The 20664-nt window shown below is 38.1% G+C and overlaps 1 protein-coding gene across 1 annotated transcript; it reads left to right on the top strand.

The window, feature by feature from the left end:
• Positions 1 to 42: 42 nt before the first annotated feature.
• LOC148118404 (SWI/SNF-related matrix-associated actin-dependent regulator of chromatin subfamily A member 5-like) lies at positions 43 to 15520 on the top strand. Its single transcript, XM_087900164.1, has 13 exons — positions 43 to 167; positions 843 to 995; positions 3133 to 3250; positions 4652 to 4800; positions 5637 to 5756; positions 6490 to 6600; positions 6854 to 6967; positions 7281 to 7403; positions 10371 to 10503; positions 10643 to 10761; positions 11291 to 11503; positions 13262 to 13369; positions 14335 to 15520. Exons 2-13 carry the CDS (start codon positions 891 to 893, stop codon positions 14398 to 14400), a joined length of 1479 nt encoding a protein of 492 aa, XP_087756290.1. The 5' UTR covers positions 43 to 167; positions 843 to 890; the 3' UTR covers positions 14401 to 15520.
• Positions 15521 to 20664: the final 5144 nt, after the last annotated feature.

Below are 20664 nucleotides of genomic sequence, written 5' to 3'. Positions count from 1 at the left end.
AACTTATTAGAAATCTTTTGACAAAGGTCTATTTATGTCTGTCAGGTTCAAGAGTACTAATCTTCAGTCAGATGACAAGGGTATTAGACATTTTGGAAGATTATTGCATGTGGAGAAATTATGAATACTGAAGATTGGATGGTCAGACACCCCATGATGAGAGACAAGTAAGTAAAGAAGTCTGGGGAGATTAAAAAAAACAATCACATAATGATTTCATGTTCTGTTAGAATGTGCCAAGTCATTATATGCTAGCATTGTATTGTATTAGAATATGTGATTTTTTTTAAGAATACATTTTTTTAAAATTTATTTTATTTTGTGTGTATCATTGTTTTGTCTGCATGTATTTCTGCACCTTGTGTGTACCTGGTCCCCAAGGAGGCCAGATTAGGCATTGGAGTTACAGATGGTTGTGAGCTGTCATGGGTGCTGGAGACCAAACCAGGCTCCTCTGGAAGAGCAGCCAGTGCCATCTCTTCAGTCGGGGACTTACATATGCCAGGCTGGTTTGGAATTCACTGTGTAGATGAGTATGATCCTGAGCTTCTGATCTGTGTGCCTCTTCTTGAGTGCTGGGGTTATAGGTATGTGCTACGATGCCCTATATAAAATAATTTTCTAAGCCAATCATAATGGCATACATCTGCAGTCCCAGCTGCTTGGAAAACTGCAGTAGGAGCAGGTGGTAGATTGTGCGTTAATCCCAGCACCCAAGAGGTAGTAGCTGGTCTACGTAGTTTCTGACTAGCTGGGGCTACATAGTGAGATTACAAAAAGAATATCCCATCCTACAACACATATAATGAAAGTTTCTAATGCTTGTTATTTTATTCCCATAGGATTCCATCAATGCATACAATGAACCAAATAGCACGAAGTTTGTTTTTATGCTGAGCACACGTGCTGGTGGTCTGGGCATCAACCTTGCAACTGCTGATGTAGTCATTTTATATGATTCAGATTGGAATCCCCAAGTTGATCTTCAGGCTATGGTAAGAGATAACAAGTAAATACTTTGTGTGCTTAGTAGATGTCTTAGGTAGTGTCTATTCATTCTATAAACATCCCTGATTTAACCTAGTAGAAATTTCTTTCTTGCTTTCTTTTTCTTCGAGACAGGATTTCTCTGTGTAGTCCTGGCTGTCCTGCAACTCGCTTTGTAGACCAGGCTGGCCTCGAACTCACTGAAACCCACCTGTCTCTGCCTCCCAAATGTTGGGATTAAAGGCGTGCCTGGCCGAACTTTATTTTGGCACATCTCTGCCTCCTGCATCTGTAGAGGTCAAAGGACCACTTGGGAGTCTTACATTTTCACCATCTGGTTTCCAAGGATTGAACTCAGGTCATTAGGTCTGGGCAGAAAGTTCCTTTACCTGCTTGACTATCTCCTCGGACATAACTCTTTTTATAAATATACTTTTAAAGTTATTCTTTGATAGTATCATACTTGTATATAGTTTATCTTGATCATATACATCTCCCATTGCCCTTGCTTACCCCTACTCTTGAACTCATGAAAGTACATCCTCCCCTTGTCAACTTCATGTTTTGTTTTGTTTTGTTTTTTTAAGTAGTGCACCTGTATATGGGGCCATCTCCTGAAGCAAGGGCAATTTACCAGTGTCTACATCCAAAGAAAACAAGATTCTCAATTCCCCCAGTAGCAGTTACTTAGCTCCTTGGGTAGGGATGGGGGTCTCAACGGCTGGAATTTTGAACGATTGATTCTGTTCAGGTAACCACAACCGCTATGGGCTGGTGCCTGCAATGGATGTGTTATATGCAGGAGAAGACAGCATTCCATAGTGTTTCCATCTGTTCTCTGGCTGTTAGATTCTTTCTCTCCCACCTCTTTTTGATGTTCTTGGAGAGCCCTTGACTGGGGTGGGAGGTTGATAAAAATGTCCCATTTAGAGCTGAGTGCTTACTGTCACTTAATAGAATTTAAGAGGATCAGCAAATAAGTATAGTTGTGCTTTGGGAGAAAAGAGAAATCAGTTTGGTGAGCAGCTAGCTCCTCTGCCACTTGGAACACCTAAACATATATGCTCATTTTTGTAGTGTCTGGCCACATGAGAAAGTATATTCTAAGGCTGGGTAAATTCATGGTCCACAAACTAATGTGAACTGCATTCTGACTATTGACTTGACCTCGAATGTTGGTGTTTATGAGCACAACTTTGAGATATCTACCTCGGTCATCTTTGTCTTGTACTCTCTGTAAGGGTGGGTGCTTAAGGGATATTGGTAAATTATTAGAAGGAAGGTGTTTGTTGGAGGTATGTGCTTTGTGAATTTACCAGAAGTTAAACAGAGATTAACATACAAATTAATTTGATTGAATGTATTTAGGTAACTGTAATATTTAAATATTTATATATCATTTGTGAAGGTCATTTTTATTTTCCTAATAGTGACAATGAAGATTCATTAATTTTGCCAGGTGGTGGTGACCCACACCTTTCATCCTTAATCTCAACATACAGAAGGCAGAGTCAGGTGAATCTCTGAGCTTCAGGACAGCCAGGGTTATACAGTGAAATTCTGTTTCGAAACACAGAAACAAACCAAAACAGATTTCATTAACTTCGTGAGGAAAAAATATTTGAGATGAAATTCAAGGAAAAATCATCATCAAACTGAAATATTAATTACAGTTTTACCTATTAGCTAGTTATCATTGCATTTGTGTTATTTATGTGGTTAGCCTTGTCTCATAAACGGCTATGATTTCCTCTAGTCTTAGGAAGCTTTCCTTGTATTTGCTGGGATTAAAGACATATGCCACCACCCACCGCCTGGCGAATCCGTATTATTTTATAAGTGTTAAATTTTATACTTTAGGGGCTGGAGAGATGGCTCAGTGGTTAAGAGCATTGCCTGCTCTTCCAAAGGTCCTGAGTTCAATTCCCGGCAACTACATGGTGGCTCACAACCATCTGTAAAGAGGTCTGGTGCCCTCTTCTGGCCTGCAGACAGAATATTGTATACATAATAAATAAATAAATATAAAAAAAGTGTATGAAAAAAATTTTATACTTTATAAATAATTTAATTTTGCTTCTTATACATTTTTATATTATTTGACTTTTTAGCTAAATTCAAAATGACATAATTCAATTCTCCTAGGACCGAGCACATAGAATTGGACAAACGAAGACTGTCCGAGTGTTTCGCTTTATAACTGAAAGAATAGTAGAACGTGCCGAGATGAAACTCAGACTGGATTCGATAGTCATTCAACAAGGTGAGGCCTATTTCAGATAATTTCCCACGTTGCATTGATAGCAACATGTTTCTGTCTGATGATTTCTTAGAGATTTTAAGCACCTGGAGTCCTTAAATATAAGCCAAGATGGCTTATATTCCAGATATTTTAAACTTTAATTTTGTTATTAAGGAGTAGATTTTAAACTTGGTTAAGTTGATTTTAGTATTCACTAGCTAATAGTTTCTTTCTGCCTAAGCCTCATATTTCACTTAAGTGGAAATAAAAGTAATGTTTAAAATTTTTAAGCATTAAATTGGGTAATATATTAAAGTGTGTGACAATTCAGCAGATTGACAAGCACCAGGGGATACTGAAGAAATGAAAGGCACAAAGTGTTTTCCTTTTTTTTTTAATCTGGAACTATGCCAGGCACTGTTCTTACTGCTAAGACTAAAGCAAGAAGTGAACCAGGCATGCTTATTTTCAAGGAACTTTAAAATTTAGTAGGGGAGACAGTTTTGACTAGACACAGGACTGACTAGAGGGGGTTGGCTTGATTGAGGGGAACTTCCAAGTTCTTGTATCAGATCAGCCTTTTGGAATACATACTTTGCCTGTATTTGTGAAAACACAAATTAAGATTGACTAAATTCCTACCTCTTGAAGATCTTTAATTTATTAATGTTGTATTCTTTTCTGTGATCAAACTAAGTTTTCAAAAGCTTTGGGTTCATCAAACAGGGCTTTCTGTATTGTATAGCCTTGACTAGTCTAGACTTTGCTAAATAGACTAGACTGGCCTTGAACTCACAAGGTTTTCCTACCTCTGCTTTCCCAGTATTGGGATTAAAGGCACCTGTTCTTATATAAAATCAAAACACAATGGAGATAATGTATTTCTGTTTCTAAGAAGAAGCCAACTGGGAAAGATGAGCAATATCATCTTTCTGATATGATATCTTTTGTTCATAATGTTTACAAATGTAAAAATTTGTAAGACTTCCTCTTTGATTTTCTGTGTGTTTGTTTTTGAGACAGATACTCACTATATGTAACTGAGTGTCCTGGAATTCACTATGTAAACCAGGCTGGCCTGCCTCTGCCTCCCAAGTTCTGGGATTAAATGCATGCACCGCTTTGCTCAGTAACTTGATTTTCAAATATCTCAAATACTATCAAAAAACATTTTATAAAGCCAGTATATAGTAGATAACGTTATGTAATATGTAAGCTTTAGAAATATTTCAAAACTTAACCAGCTGAAAAATGTGGCATTAAGTTTAATATACTAGTGAGCTTGATCACTTGTAAATTACTAGTAAACAGGGGTGGGATTGCCTCTAACATTTAAATATTTAAAAAAAATTATCACCCAACACTTTTTAATTTAAACTTAAGATTAATATAATACAACACAATCTCCCCCCGCCCCCCCAGGGAGGCTTGTAGATCAGAACCTGAACAAAATTGGGAAAGATGAAATGCTTCAAATGATTCGACATGGGGCCACACATGTGTTTGCGTCAAAAGAAAGTGAAATCACTGATGAAGATATTGATGGTATTTTGGAAAGGGGTGCAAAGAAGGTAAGAAGATGAATAGTAAATGTTAATGGTTTGTAACAGAAATAGTTTACAGATAAACTGACAGCCTGCCTGCCCATTTAACTCGTTTAAGGGGAAGTGTTTTGGTTGTAGATAAAGGAAGAGAACAGCCAGAGAACAGAGTGGGGAAAATAGCTAGGCTGTAAGAAGGATGAGTAGCTGGTAGGAAGGAAGCTGAGAAACTGGAGTTAACATAGGGGAGAAAGTGAGAAAGGCTAGGATGCTAGCAAGGTAGCATGGACTTTGAAATGTAAAATAGGTGCTGGTGATGCTGAGAGAGCCTGGAGGCCAGCATGGACTTTGATATGCTGAAAGTGCCACAGGTAGGGGACTGCCAGGGGCAAGGGAAATGACTCCCTTTGGTAGCTGGAACTGGCTTGACAAGTTCCTGAGGAATGCTGGCTTTTATCTACCTGTCTGTAGTTCAGATTGGTCTCATTTCTGGATATTTGGATGTCTCTTGAAGTTTGGAAAATTCAAGCTTTCTTTGTACCTGAGGGTTTAGACTAAAACTACTTGAGAAAATACTTCCTCAGTCATGATCTTTTGTTAAAATATTTTCTGTGCATGGGTGTATGTGCATCACAGTGTACTTGTTACCCAAGGAGGCAAGAAGAAGCCATTGGATCCCCTGGAACTGGGGTTAAATATAGTTGTGGGCCGTCTTGTGAATTTGAACCAGGTTATCTTGAAGAGCAAGAAGTGCTCTTAACTGCTGAGCCATCTCTAGCCCCCAAAGGCTAATGTGTTTTGACTAAAGGTCTTGAGATTATTTTCCTTTCAATATAATGAGTTTTGTTTTTCTTTTTTCTGTGTAGACTGCAGAGATGAATGAAAAGCTCTCCAAGATGGGTGAGAGTTCTCTTAGAAATTTCACAATGGATACAGAGTCTAGTGTTTATAACTTTGAAGGAGAAGACTACCGAGAAAAACAGAAGGTATTTTTTTCAGGATGGAGTTTTACTGAAACCTTGTGTTAGTTGTGAGACTTTGTGAGTATGGTTTATTCACAGCGTAGGTGTTTCACTGTGTGAGTGGTGTTTAGCATGTAAACTCTGATTTGTTGGGTTGCTTGCTTACTTATTTGGGCGTCTTACCACTACCCTGAGTACCTATCCGTGCTTTATACTTGAAGGTAGCCTTGAACTCTCCTATCTCCTGCCTTTATGTCCCTAATGCTGGCTTTACACATGTGAGCCACTATACTAGTTCTAGAGTGTTTTTAATGTATATGATAAGTTTGTTACAAACTGTTACTGAAAGTGTTATGTATGGGGTTAGTATAATTGGGATATTTGAAAGTTAACTTAGTGCCGATAAAAAGGCCACAGCCTATTTTCATGGAATTTGAATTGATTGGTCATTAAAATGATTTCATTTCATTAGTAATATTTGCTACGACAGAGAAAGATTGAAAATTCGATATAGAAGAAATATTTTACCTTGTTAGCATAATCTCAAGTTTTCTAAGAAAATTATGTTTATTTTTTTCTACTTATTTGTGCTGTAGCATATATTCTATAGTATTAGAGAATTTGTTTCGTGTTTTAATTACATGATTTAAGAAATGCTGTAGTCCTCACCTATAGAATCTATAGTCTGACGTGTAAATCACTAGCTAACTTGCTGCTGTGTATAGTGAAATGAGTTGGATTATTTCCCACTTTCTAGATTGCGTTCACAGAGTGGATTGAACCGCCTAAACGAGAAAGGAAAGCCAATTATGCTGTTGATGCGTATTTCAGGGAGGCTCTCCGTGTTAGTGAACCTAAAGCACCTAAGGTAGAGTGACAACTTGGAAATATTGAAATATCTTATAAATTAAATTGTTTTCTCAAATTCTTACAACAAAATGGAATAGAGCATTATGTTTTGTATGATTTTTGAATTTGTTTAAATTTTCATTAATTTTCATTAAAAGGTGAATTCTGTTCTTTGGAGAATTAGTTGTCATGGTTTAGGAAGTGATTTAATATGAATGTGTGTGAGTTTGCATTTATTTTTTAATGGACAATACTGTTTTTATTTTTCTTAGGCACCCCGACCTCCAAAACAACCAAATGTTCAGGATTTCCAGTTCTTTCCTCCACGTTTATTTGAATTACTGGAAAAAGAAATTCTGTATTACAGGAAAACCATAGGGTACAAGGTGATTGAAAATTCTTCTCTACATATTTTCTATTCAGAAGCTCTTCAGCGCATAATACTTACTGACATTTGCTTAACTAAGTGAGCCTGGTAGGAAATACTGTTATTTGCTGTGCTCCAGTTGTGTGTGTTGCACTTGTGAGTTTTCATTGAAAAAAGCTGTCATGCGTAATGATTTTTAAATAGAATATTGGAAATCAGTATATGTTTAGTTTCATGGCTATGCTGAAAATGTGAAGTGTTAATTTGTTACGAATGTAGTCTGTTAAGCCCTTAAAATACACCAATTGATGACACTGGAAAACATCTGTTAGGTGCCTCGGAGTCCTGACCTACCTAACGCAGCACAGGCACAGAAAGAAGAACAACTTAAAATTGATGAAGCGGAGCCCCTTAACGATGAGGAGCTAGAGGAAAAAGAGAAGCTTCTGACGCAGGTATGACCTTGGATTAACACAAAGTTATGTTGTAAAGTCCTGTTTTAGGTATGTTGAGACATGCATAGTGCAAGTTTCTGCTTTCAAAGAGAATAATTAGTGGGGGACTAACAGTATCACCCAGCACTGGACTGCTTCCCTAGCATATATGGTATTCTGGGTCCAATCCCTAGCACTATGAAATAAGATGGAAGATTATTAAACATGGGGAAACTTAAACACATGCTGCATTTTGATTTTCATTACTAGTTGAGGTTTAAACTATGTAATCAGTAGAGTTGGTATTCTTTAGAACTCATTTTCAGTATTGTTAGCATTCTGTGAGTTCTAAGTTTTCTCGGTTACAAATTTCTATTTGGTACTTGATTTAAAATACTTTTAAATTTTAATATTCCCTGTACTCAGTACCATGCTACATAAGGATACTTTTATACCAACTATACGTCATAACGTTGAGCACATTCTTTCCCATACACCTCCCACCTTCCACTTTCTCTTTTCCACCCTGTTAGTCCTTATTGTTCCTTTTCCCCGTCTGCTTTTGTGTCATATATACATGAATAATTTAAAGGTGTCTATAAAATCTAGATGCAACAAATGAGAGAATACATACATTGTTTGGTGTTGGCTTCATTCACTTAGAAGATTATCTCTAGTTGCATCCATGTTTCTATAAACAGTGTGACTTGTTTATGGCTGAAAACATTTCCACACAATGCTTGTTCTCCATTTTTTATTATTTCTGTAGTTGGACAGCTGTGTTGGTTCTCTAACTTAGCCCTTGAGAATGATTGCTGAATAAAATAAACATTGATTTACACGTATCTCAGACATAATGACTTGGAGTCTTGGGTAAAAAAACTGCCAGACAGAGGGTTGGAGAGATGACTTGGGTTACAGCGTTTGTTCTTGCAGAGGACCGGGGTTTGAGTCATAGCCCCCACCTGGCAATTCACATGGCCACAACTCTAGTTCCAGGATATATATATATATATATATATATATATATAATATAGGCATACATTTGTGCAAAAACTTACACATATATAAAATTAATTAAGTTTTAAAAACCTGCTGTGTTGGCTTCTATAGTAGCAGAACTAGTTTAAAGTCCTACCATCAGCATATAATGTTTTCTTTTTGTTCACATCCTTGGAAGTGCTCGGTATTTTCTTCATGGTTGCCATTCTGATGTGGGACAAAATTACAATGTCATTTTAATTTTTATTTCTCTGACTAGCAAAGTTGGGTAGTTTATATATGTTCATAATCCATTTGTATTGATATATATGTTATGTTCATTAATCGTTTATATTTTATTTTCTAAAGGCAGTTTATTTCCTTAGCCCTTTACTTAATGGGGTTCTTTAAGTTTTGGGGTTTAAGTATTTTAAGTTCTTTGTATATTCTAGATATTCATCCTCTGTCAGATGTATACTACTTAACATTATTAAAGCATTCCTTTGGGGTTCAAACCTTTGAAAATTCAGTCTTATAATTTTGGTTGTGAACCTAGCCTTAATGATTGAGCCATCTCTCCAGCCAGAGAATCTTGTCTTTAACCTACCCATTTTTAAAAATTAAATTTATTGTTTGACAATCACACACACAATGCATTCCGACAACTGTTGCCGCCGACATTTCTCTCTGATTCTTACTGCCACTGTCAAACTCCACCCCAGTCGCATAGTTGTGACCGACTGATCTGTTTGTGTGAGTATGGGTGTGGAACTATCCATTGGAACTTGGTGGGTTCACCAATGGCTGCACAATTGAACACATCCCTTCCCCTTGTCTTAGCATCCATAGATAGCCAGTACCCCAATGATGATAGAGCCCTATGGTTTCTTTCCTCCATTACTGAATACCGACAGGGCCAGTCTTGTGCAGGTTTAGTGCAAACAGCTGTAACTGCCATTAGTTCATGCTTATAATGGCCATTTTATGCACAAAAGGTAACATTTCACAGCCCTCCTCCTTGTCATTCGACTTTTACATCCCTTCTGCCCCCTTTTCTGTGATATTCCCTGTAGTATGGTAGTACTTTTGGCATTGTGTAGGTCAGCCAGCAGGAAGGAAGCTTCCAGTTGAGTTCCAACTTGAGTTCTCTACCTTGTAACCAAATGGTGTGCTGTCTTCAGTAATCAGTTCTCATAGTCTATCTAGTTCTGGTGGGCAACCAGGAGCAGTGGCAGTAGCCTGTGTTGTTTGGGGTTTCTCGGCCTTCTTGACCAACAATTTATAAGGAGGAATTACACATCTGGTAATAGGAGTTTTATTTGATCTCCATGACTTCTGGGATCAGCCACCCATGTAGCATACCTTTTGTACAAATGATACATATAGTTATGTACTCGTGTTCATGTATGTGGACAATTTGAGAGAGTCAATTCTTTTTACCATGTAAAAATTCTGGGGATTGGAGATTGAATTCAAGTCATCAGGCTTGGCTACAGGGACCTTTGCATGCTATATGACCTCATTGGCTCTTTATTAAATAGAGTTTCATAGGGTGTAGCATATAAGAGTAGTAGGTTCCATCTGACTTCTTACATCCTAGTTTTGGTTGACCCTTTTCCTCCTGTTTCTCCTTTTTCCTGACCCTCTTTTCCCATTGTCTCCTCTCCACTTTCACTTCATGTGCCCTCTTTTAAGCTTTATTTTTCTTGCATTTTTCTACTTGTTTATTTTTACTGTCTGTTACTTTTCCTCCCAAACTCCTAATAGTATTTCAAAGCTAAAGAAAGAAGTGTCATTGGACCTTTTCATGCAGCATTCCTTACTGTTTGCCTTTAGGGTTAGTTACTCAGGCTTCACAGTAATCCATAATGTACTGGTAAAAGAGCATACATGAAAAGTAATGACTCCAAAACTCTTTCTACAGCACCAAATGCATTTGTAACTATAGTGGCATTATTTTCCAAATTTAATGTGCTGTGATTAAATATTTTGCTTATTGCTTTTTAGGGATTTACTAATTGGAATAAGAGAGATTTTAACCAGTTTATCAAAGCTAATGAGAAGTGGGGTCGTGATGATATTGAAAATATAGCCAGAGAAGTAGAAGGAAAAACTCCAGAAGAAGTCATTGAATACTCAGGTAATACTTTCCTATTTTAATATAGGAATGTTACCGCTTTTTGAGAGTTGCATCGAGGTGTTTTTTTTTTTGGAAACTTCCTGTTTTCTTTTTTATATTTGCCCCTTTCCTCCATTTATTCTGGTTTATCTGCTTACAGCTGTGTTCTGGGAAAGATGTAATGAGCTCCAGGACATAGAGAAGATTATGGCTCAGATTGAAAGGGGAGAGGCAAGAATTCAAAGAAGAATAAGCATCAAGAAAGCACTAGACACAAAGGTACTTTGTATGTTCATAAGTATAGGAGCTAGTGTAACTCTGTTCTGAATATGACAAAGTAACCATGTTAAAGAAAAAGAAATTACTGTAAATTTCTTTTAAAAAAAAAAAAACCAAAAACTTAACTTTTGTTAAAACATAGTTTACCCGAATATTATATTGATAACCTAGTTTAAGAGTGCTGGAGTCAGCTTCTGCCTAAGTGGTGTCAGAAAGCTTAGGCCTGCCTCATTTCTATAAAGTACCACAGGACAAAGGGCAGAAGAGGCTTGCTACCTAGATGGAGAAACATTTATGGATAATAATAGTAAAGCTAGCTGGGTGGTGATGGCGGACGCCTTTAATCCCAGCACTTGGGAGGCTGAGGCAGTTGGATCTCTGAATTTGAGGACAGCCAGGGCTACACAGAGAAACCCTGTTTCGCAAAAACAAAACAAACAGAAATTATAGTAAGGATGAAGTAAGTTTGCAGTATGGGTTGCATAGAACTTGTGTTTTATATAATATCTATAAAATATAACTTCCATAGATTGGACGGTACAAAGCACCCTTTCATCAGCTAAGAATATCATATGGTACTAACAAAGAAAAAAACTATACTGAAGAAGAGGATCGTTTTCTCATCTGTATGCTGCACAAGCTTGGATTTGACAAGGAAAATGTTTATGATGAGTTACGACAATGCATTCGAAACTCCCCTCAGTTCAGATTTGATTGGTTTCTCAAGTCCAGAACTGCAATGGTAAGTGTCTAAGGTTTTTTCTAAAACGCAGCCGAGTTCAGAATAAGTACATTCAGTGTTTGACTTTTTAAAACTATCCTTGAAGTAGATTTTTACTTAGTTTCAGGAATTAAATAATTTCCTCTATTTTTCTCTGTCACAGTTTGAACATTTAGAGGTAACTTGAAGACATTGTTGTCTCCTCCTTTAATGTTGTGTGTTTTAATGTTGCCTTGTACAATAATAGGACTGGTTTTTGCTATTAGTTTTAGTGAGGTTCTAAGTGAGGAGAAATGCTGCCATCAGGTTCGCCTCCTGAACATGATAACTTTTGGGTTTGCGAGTGGAAAGTTCTGCAGAGAAAAGTGTTCTTCAGGTGTCCGTCTGTCCATCAGGATGCTGACTCTGGGCTCTTTTAAAACAGCGGATTGGCACAGAACAATACGCCTTATACTGATTTAAGACAGGGTTTAGTTTGTTCGGTCTGTGTGTTTCTAACACCTTCAAATTAGATTTCAAGAAAGTTTAGTTTTGGATTACTTTTCTATATTTCATCTTTGACCTGTGTTAGAGTAATAAACGTACAAAGATTGAGTATTAAGTTTAGAACATACAGGAGTAGGCCAACTGACTACTGGAAATACATTTTTTTCACTAGATATAAAGAAGAACTGCAGTTTATCCGGATATATTATTTAAATATATAGTTAGTTGAAAGATTCTGCTGATAATAAAGTCTCCTTTGTTCTTTTTATGTAAGGTGCTGCTTTTACATATATAGTTATAAGGAATAATTTTATTATAACAGTAATGAGGTAGTGCCACATAACGTATTAACCAGCTCTGAAACTGCCTTCCTAAAGGGAACACAACTTTGTTTATTGTCTTTTACCTCTGTTACTGAAAATGATACTAAGTCATGCATGGAGTTTCTACTAAGTAGTTCAAACTTAATATTTTGTTTTTTGAGATAGGGTTTCTTTGTGTAGCCTCAAACTCACAGGGATCCACCTGCCTCTGCCTCCAGAATGCTGGGATTAAAGGCGTGCCACACTACCTGGCATTCAGACTTATTTATGCTGTAGTTGTCTATGTGGAAGTTTGACTTTTAATAAAAGAGATTGAATAAACAAGAGACTTTGGGTCTGTAAGAAAATGTACTGCTAGCAATTAGTGATGCAGATGGATTTTGCCTCACTAAGTATTACATATTGTAGACAAAACTCATCATGGACTTTGTAGCTCTGTGTATATTACTGCCATAAAATACAATGATAGTGCTTTTAAAGAAAAGGCTATTTTCATCTCTTAAGTTCTAGGTGATTTTGTGTTTGAATTCTGTATGTTAACCTTTGAATATAAGTAGTCCAGCATTCCTCGGCATATTTATTGCGTATGTTAGATGTTCATTTTCACTGCATTAGTACCTAAATGATCAATGGAGGAATGATTTATGAAGAATATATACTAGTATGGAGCTTTACTATTTATCAGTATTTATCTGTCTATTGGCACACTACTACTGAGCTGTTTTCCCTCAGCTGTATGTTAGTGCAGCTTTAAAGAATGAATTAAAAACATTAAGTATTTGCTTTGCTTTTTATATCCTCATAGTATGGTCTGTAAGTAAAAATTAAGTTCTTTCTGCTTGTTTTTTATTAATCTGTTGGGAATATATGGGTGATTTTTCTATTTGTTAAAACATACCTTTATTTAGATATTGAAGTTCTGACTATGTAGTTAGAAATAACAAGTTTACCTTGTATATTCACAATGCAGGCGCTCCAGAGGAGATGTAATACTTTAATTACTTTGATTGAAAGAGAAAATATGGAACTAGAAGAGAAGGAGAAGGCAGAGAAAAAGAAAAGAGGACCAAAGCCTTCGGTGAGTATTTACAAATATGTAAAATATATACATGTATGTGAGTGATGCAATTTTGGGTGTGTGTTTGTGTGTGTTGCATATATATGTGTGTGGAAGTACTTTGTGAGGCAGAAGTTGACAATCAGTTAAGCCACATTATTTTTTGAGAAAAAAAGTCTCAAGTGAATTTGTAGCTTGCCATTTTGGCTAGGCTGGTTGTCCTGTACACCTCTTCTTCCCCTAGTCCCCATATCCTCATTGTTGGGGTGGTCTGGGTTTTAATGACTTTTGCGACTCCGAGCTCAGGTCCACGTGCTTTCATGACAAGCAGTTTACCCGCTGCCATCTCCGGAAAACCCGCCACTACCACTTACCCTTCAAAGTATTTGAACACTTCCATTCATGTTTGGTTTTGTCTTTTTTCTTTGTAAATAATACATTTCAGTTACCTGAAAATATAAACTGATCTTAATGCACTCCATATGGGAAAGCATGTCTTCTGATTACCAAGAGTGCACACTTGTTCTTTTTGTTTACTTTGTGTAGTTTTGAGACAGGGTTTCTCTGTACGTCTGCCTATCCTAGAACTTGCTCAGTAGACCATGTTGGCCTCTAACTTACGGAGACCCACCTGTCTCCAAAGTACTGGGATTAAAAGCATGTGCCATCAACCTCCAGGCTTCACTTGTTCTTATATTTGAAATTTTAGGAGACTTCGAGGAATATTAGGAAAAAAAATAGCTTTACCACCTATCTTAGAATTGTGTTAGAATGTATTTCAGGAGGAAGCAGGCATCTTGTTATTAGTAATGGTAAAATACTTGGAGATGTGATAGTGGTTTTGAAAGATTTGTTGTGTAGCCCTGGAGAAAAGTCCCCTGTCACATTAGTTAACTACTAATGTGGTACAACATGTGTGAGAATATATTTTATGTTCATATTAGTTTAGTCTTGTCATGAGAACTAATTGTTGTGTTTGTTTATAGACACAGAAGCGTAAAATGGATGGTGCCCCTGATGGTCGAGGAAGAAAAAAGAAGCTGAAACTATGAAAGCATATTTGTCTTCTAATCACTAAACTAGCAGTTCTTTAGTTTCCGGGTCTTCATAAGATGTGCTGTACAGTGCTCAACTGTTATGTCATTCAAAGACATCAGCTCCATCTGCTTACTGAGCTAGAAACATAGGGTGTAGTCTCACTTTTTAAAATGCAACAGCTGTGCTGAAATTTTTTATCATTAACATTTGAAGTAATAAAACAGGCTTCATTTATTAATAAATGTTTCATTTGGTTTATTTTTCTATTTTCATTTGTAAGGATTGTGGCTTTTTATTGGCTACAACTCTTTAACACTTATATGGCTTAAAACACGCAAACAAGTAAAAAATATGACAAAGAACATTTGTCCCTTCAAGACTCCACTTAGTTGTGTAATTATTTTACCTAACATTCTTTGCCTTTGACTTTTTTTTGTAGTACTATTGAGTCTCATCTGGAAAGATTGTGTAAATTGCGTTCTTGCTTATTATAGAATAGGGGAAGGAAGACAAGTTTTTTATAATTTCTCTGTGTATTTCTGTTACACTTTCTGTGTCTGTGGTTCTGAATTGAGTGTGCCCTGTTCATTGGATGAATGCCTTTTTAGTTGCATAGCCAAAGACATTTAGTATTTCCTGGTTCTTGAAGATGGTGTATTATTTTTTAGCAGGAATTTTTTTTTTAAAGTATTTGGTAAATATTTTGACAAATGGGCTGTAAAGCCCCAACAGCGATGATGTCAGAAGTTAGGTGATTTTTTTTTTAAATTTGAAGACCCAGCCAAAATGAGGTGTGAATCTGTCATATTGTTACAATAATAATAGAATATACCCTCCCAGTTTATAGTATTTTTGAGTTTTTAGAGTAAATGAAAATTTTATTTTATTATATTTTAAAATAACTTCTAAAGTCTTAGTAGCAAGATGGAGTGTCATTCCAATTTTTATTTTCTATGGAATAGACTTGCTAACTGGAGACCCTGAAGCAGGAATACCCAGAGGCCTTTATGTGCTACACATCATTTGTATAAAGTTTTATATGTGCAAATTGGGTAGATAAGCAGTTCTCCATTTTTCTAAGGGAATGCAATAAATGTAGCATCGTGAATAAATATAACTTTTGTAATCCTTAAAGTGGTCTTTTCTTTCTATCTCTTTGAAAGTTTTTCTTTATTATTTAACTTCAACCTTTTCCTCTTAAGAGAGAGTCTGTTTTTCTTAGAGCTCTTTTCTGAAACTTAGTTTTCCTCTGCACACGAGTCCCTGAAAAGTCTGCTGTCCATGCTGAAATTACCTGGTTTTCTAAATGTAAGATTGCTGGTGTGAATGTCATGCATTGGTCTGTGGGACATTATAGAATAATTGGAATTCTTTTCATGCTTCCCCAAAGTTGGTTAATAACATCAAATGTAGCCTCATTTTGGAGGAAATAATTGAAAAAAATTTAAGATTGAAGAAAACTATGAAGGTCACAAAGTGAAGTTTGGAAACGAAGAGAAATTGGGAAGTGTTCTGCAGTGGAAGGATGCGAATCAAGCGTGATGTACTTGTTGAGACCTGGATATTTAAATATAAAAGAACACCAAAGGGAAATCTTAAGTTAAAAAAAAAATTGTGGAAGATACTAGTTTTGCGTTGTGATTTAGCCAGGGCTGGGGGTTTGCTTTAGAGCCCATTTGGATAGCATGTCGCACTCCTCTGGAAGGAAAAGAGTACTCTGATCCTGAACTGTCCCTGTCTTAAAAGTAGAACTGATGAAGATAGAACGGGAAGCCACACCACAAATTGTTGCAGTGGTGGTGGTGACTGAAGCAAAACCAGAGCCCCAGCGGTCTGTTCCCCACACTGTAAAGAACGTGTGTCGTTGGGAAGACAACTGTGCTAACAAGATGCAATCAATATAAATGTTAATTTCAAAATGATAGTGTAAAAATTATTACTATGCTTTTACTTGAGAGTACTTCGTAATCATAGATTTTAACTTTGCTTAATTTAATGGTTGTCATAGTGCATACTTTTAGTCTCAGCACTCAGGAATCTGGTGAATTTGAGGCCAGCATGGGTTACAGAGACCCTGCTCCAAAAACAACAAAGTGCTTAGTTTTTATACAAAATCGGTTATTAATTTGTTAGCATATTTTAAATAACTGTTCTTTCCAATAGAACCCAATGCACATTCCGCATTGACAGTATTGTAAAGTTAGTTGTATGTCAACTACTTTTAGGGATCTGCTTATCAATAGTAAAGAGGTTTAGGTGCAGTAACAGTTGGGGGGACATTTGTAATTCCCATTTCTGAGAAGCCTCTAACCCTTAGCAGTCTGCTGCTCAGCTTCTCTCTACAACAGTTAAGTTCTGTAAGTAGAACAAGGTTTAGAAAATTGACAAAGCATGTTCCCAAGTAAAATAATGTACTTTCTTCAGGAATACAGTTTACTCTGACTTGAAAGAAAGAACTTGCAGCATGAATGCTGCTGCTGTGTGTGGACCTACAATTCTGGTGCTGGTCCTCCCACAGATCTGGGCAGCCAGGGTTTAGTGGTATGGAAGAATGGTAGGCAGTCACTGAGACTTGACAGCTAAAGCAGTTGAGCCCTACTCTTCATGTTTGTCTTTTCTGAAGCCACCTTTCTGGTATGGAGCCGGGCATCACTCAGCACTACAAGTTGAGCCAATAGAAATGTCACCCCAAGTCTGATATTTTGATACTCCCTTCTGGACCTAGACTGACACACTCCGAGACCTTCATTTTTTTGGGTGCTGGTAAGAGAGGCAGACTGGAACTTGTGCTGAACAGGATCAATATTGCACCAAGATCTTCAGAGGTGTTTTGTATAGGAAATTGGAAAAGCAATGCTTCAAACATATCTTGCAAAAGAAAAATGAAACTTCAGTGGCTATGTAGTGGTAGCTATTATCAATAACAGGCATTATCAATAGAGCTTTACTTTGTTTTTTCTTTCCCTATAGTGAACCACTGAGCTGTAATTTTTTTTAGGAGGCCTACCAGTATTTCCAGGCTGGTCTTGAACCTTCTGCTTCAGCCTCTAGCTGTGATCCCAGGTGCAAACCAGTGTACGAACACCTAGATTGAAAAGAGGAAGATTATATTTTTCTTTTCAGACAGAATGAATTTTTTTTCCCTATTTTTATAGTCCAGGCTGGCTTTTAACTCTTGTACATACCAAGGGCTGAGATTATGGGCATGCTCCAATATACCTGGCCTTTAAATTGTTAAATGCTGGCATTTTAGTCATAAGAACCTGACTTCATAGTTGTGTTTCTTTAGTAGGGTTGTCGGTGGCAATGCAGGAAAATGTAGACTCATCAGACAAGTTGGCATGCACAGACGCTGGCATCAGTCTCCAATGGTCCTAAATGTAAATCATGTTCAGAAGTTCATGGGCTACAGGCATGTTAAGGTTGAGATGCCATCGTTTAGAAGGCTTCAGTATATCCATTAGTATTCCATTTTTAAATGGGATAGATATAACAGAACTTAGAAGAATTGATTTTTTTTCCTGCTCAAAATTATAAATCTGTGAAATGTATCAATAAAGGAAGGGTACTGAACATTTGAGTGATTGTGGATAATTAAGTGATGACTGATACGCTGGCTAGAATTGTCCCGCATCACATGAGTTCAGGTTTTGCAGTCCAGGGTACGAGGTTTCTACCATGAAGGATGTGCAGCAGTTTCTAAATAAGACCTCCAGTTGATCCTACCAGAAAATCACACCCAACATCAACTGGTAAAGAGAGAGCTCATTTAATTGATGAGGCTTTACTGGCCTTAGAAACAATGAAACAGAAAGTAACATTTTTATTGACTCAATCTTTTTCTTGTTTATGTATTTCTGTCTCCATGCAGTCACATAAACTATTTGCACAGGCACAGTGACAGTACAATACCATTGTTATTCCAGAGTTGGTAAGCTCTGGAATGGTACATCTTCCTTCTGGGATACATCTAGGCTACTGTTTGCCCCTTCAAGAACTACAAGCACTCTGCTTGGCAGTTGGTGATGCTGTCCTCGATGATAATGGTGGTTTTATTTGGTTCTCTAAGCACAGCACCTGAAGGCATCTGGAGAAGTAATTCAAACTTCTCTGAACCCTCAAAGGCAGGCTGCTGCAGGTCATCAAGGATTGTCACCAGCAATCTCTGCAGGCACACTCCTGGGCCAAAGTGCAGGTCTTGGGCTGACACCAACATAGTCTGCTCCAGCTGGGGTGGGGAGGAGAGAAAAGGCAGCGGTGAGACTGTGGGGTTCATCATGTAAATGATGAGGGCACCGTGCACTCTGCAGTGCTCTCTGTACTCAGCATTACCAGAATCTTGATTGCAGTGGATTCCCAGAAGGGAGGAGAAATCTCGACATTCTAACAAGTGCGTAGCTAGCTCCTCATCACGTGCCCACGTGTCACCCTTGTCAGACCAAGCGTGTCACCTTCTGCTGACTTTCACAGAAACTCCACTTGTTACATGGAAGAAGGTGACTTCAGCTGGAAATAAAGAATTTGCTCTTTATACTTGCATTTTGAAGGCAACTGTTACAGGTTTTATTTGATGAGGCTCCACGTTTCGGTTCAGTCTCACAACATCTCGATTCAGTTTTACTCAGCCACGGAGTTTCTGCCATTCCCTGGCTTGTTTTATCAACTAGTTTATTGCAGACTGGCACACCTGACCATTTAGATTCTTTGTTACTATTTATTCTAAAAGTGATGAAGACAGAGCAACGATAATAGTGGAATAGACAGAAACCCCTAGACATAGGTATATAAATACTTCGAGGAGCAGAATATTTATATTGTCTCAGGGGATCTGTCCAGAAAATAGCTGATAATCACAAAGAAAATAAGCTAACTTTGTAGTGGAGGAACCTTAGCAGACACCAGTGGAGCAGTTGATGAGAGATCCCCAGAATCAGACAGAATGCCCTGAGATCAGCACCATCCCTGGGATACTCCTGCTGAAGTGTAACCATGAGGAAACCAGGTAAATCCAAGTTGAGACATTCATCATCTTCCAAACCACCAAGTTAACAAGGGAGAAAGGAGAAAGGTGTGGGGGTGGGGTGGGGTGGAGATGCTAGCTAGGCAGCTGGCTCAGTGAGCACAGTGCTCGCCCCAGGCGACCAGGGAGTTGAGTGGGAAGTTGGTGAGAGAGGCTTTCACACCCTTCTGCTGTGACACAGTACACCAAATGCCTTAGGCCAGAAAGGTTTTCTTTTAGCTCCCAGTTCAGCTCACAAATCCTCATCGCAGAGAGGTCAAGGAACCCAAAGTTAGACAGCCACAGGGAAGGGCAGAGGGGAGCCACAGCGTTGGTTTCCCGTTTTTACACAACCGAAGACCCAGTCTGGGGAATAGTGCCACCCACTTTCAGTTTGTGTGTCTGTCCCCTGCTGTCAGGGAATAATGAATGAAGACAATGCCTCACGGAAACCCTTACCAAGCGCTCCCACAGTCTGTAACTTGATAACAGAAACTAACCATTGCATAACAACACCTAATAACCAGCCTCCTGGGCTTGGAGAGAAGCAGGGTGGGGGATAAAGAAGGAACTGTTCTGTGTAGTTAGAATTAAGGAAGGGCTAGGCAGCTACAGCACAGGCCTTTAATCCCAGCACCCACGAGGCAGAGGTTGGTGAATTTCTGTGAGTTCAAGGTCAGCCTGGTCCGTGGAGTGAGTTTCTAGGACTGTCACAGAGAGGCCCTATCTCAAAAAAACAAAACAAAACAAACAAACAAAATCCAAAGAGACAAAAAAACAAAGTTGAGAGGTTAGAGAGATGGCTCAGCAGCTGAGAACACCGAATGTTCTCCCGGGAGCCCTGGGTTCCATTCCTAGCACCCACGAGCCTGCTCACACCCATCATCATCTTCAGTCCCAGGGATCTGATGCCCTTTCCTGGCACCAAGCCTGCACATGGTCACATGATGTCTGTGTTGTAGTTATGGGAGGGAATGCATCTGGAGGGATTCCATTTGGAGTGTTTAGAGTGGCGGTTCCAAATTTACCAGCAACTTCCTCTCAGTGCTTGAGGAAAAAGTCTTGTGGCACCTGTCACTCTGCTGCCAGCTGGAGATCGTCTCAAAGGTGTTTGAGAGGCATTGAATCAGCGATGGCATTAATAGAAAATATACGACTGCTGTGAAAACCACTGAGGCAGGGGAGGAAGAGAATGAGGGCTTTGTGTCCCACATACGTGGGTCACATCTGCGGTCATTGCTTCATGGCATACATTATCCCAACTCCTGGGGGCTCAGTG

This window comes from Myodes glareolus, chromosome 22 (assembly GCF_982192425.1).
Source record: "Myodes glareolus chromosome 22, mMyoGla1.1, whole genome shotgun sequence".
Taxonomy (NCBI): Eukaryota; Metazoa; Chordata; class Mammalia; order Rodentia; family Cricetidae; genus Myodes; species Myodes glareolus.
Note: the sequence above shows the minus strand (reverse complement) of the source record. Positions and strands in the feature narration are given on the sequence as shown.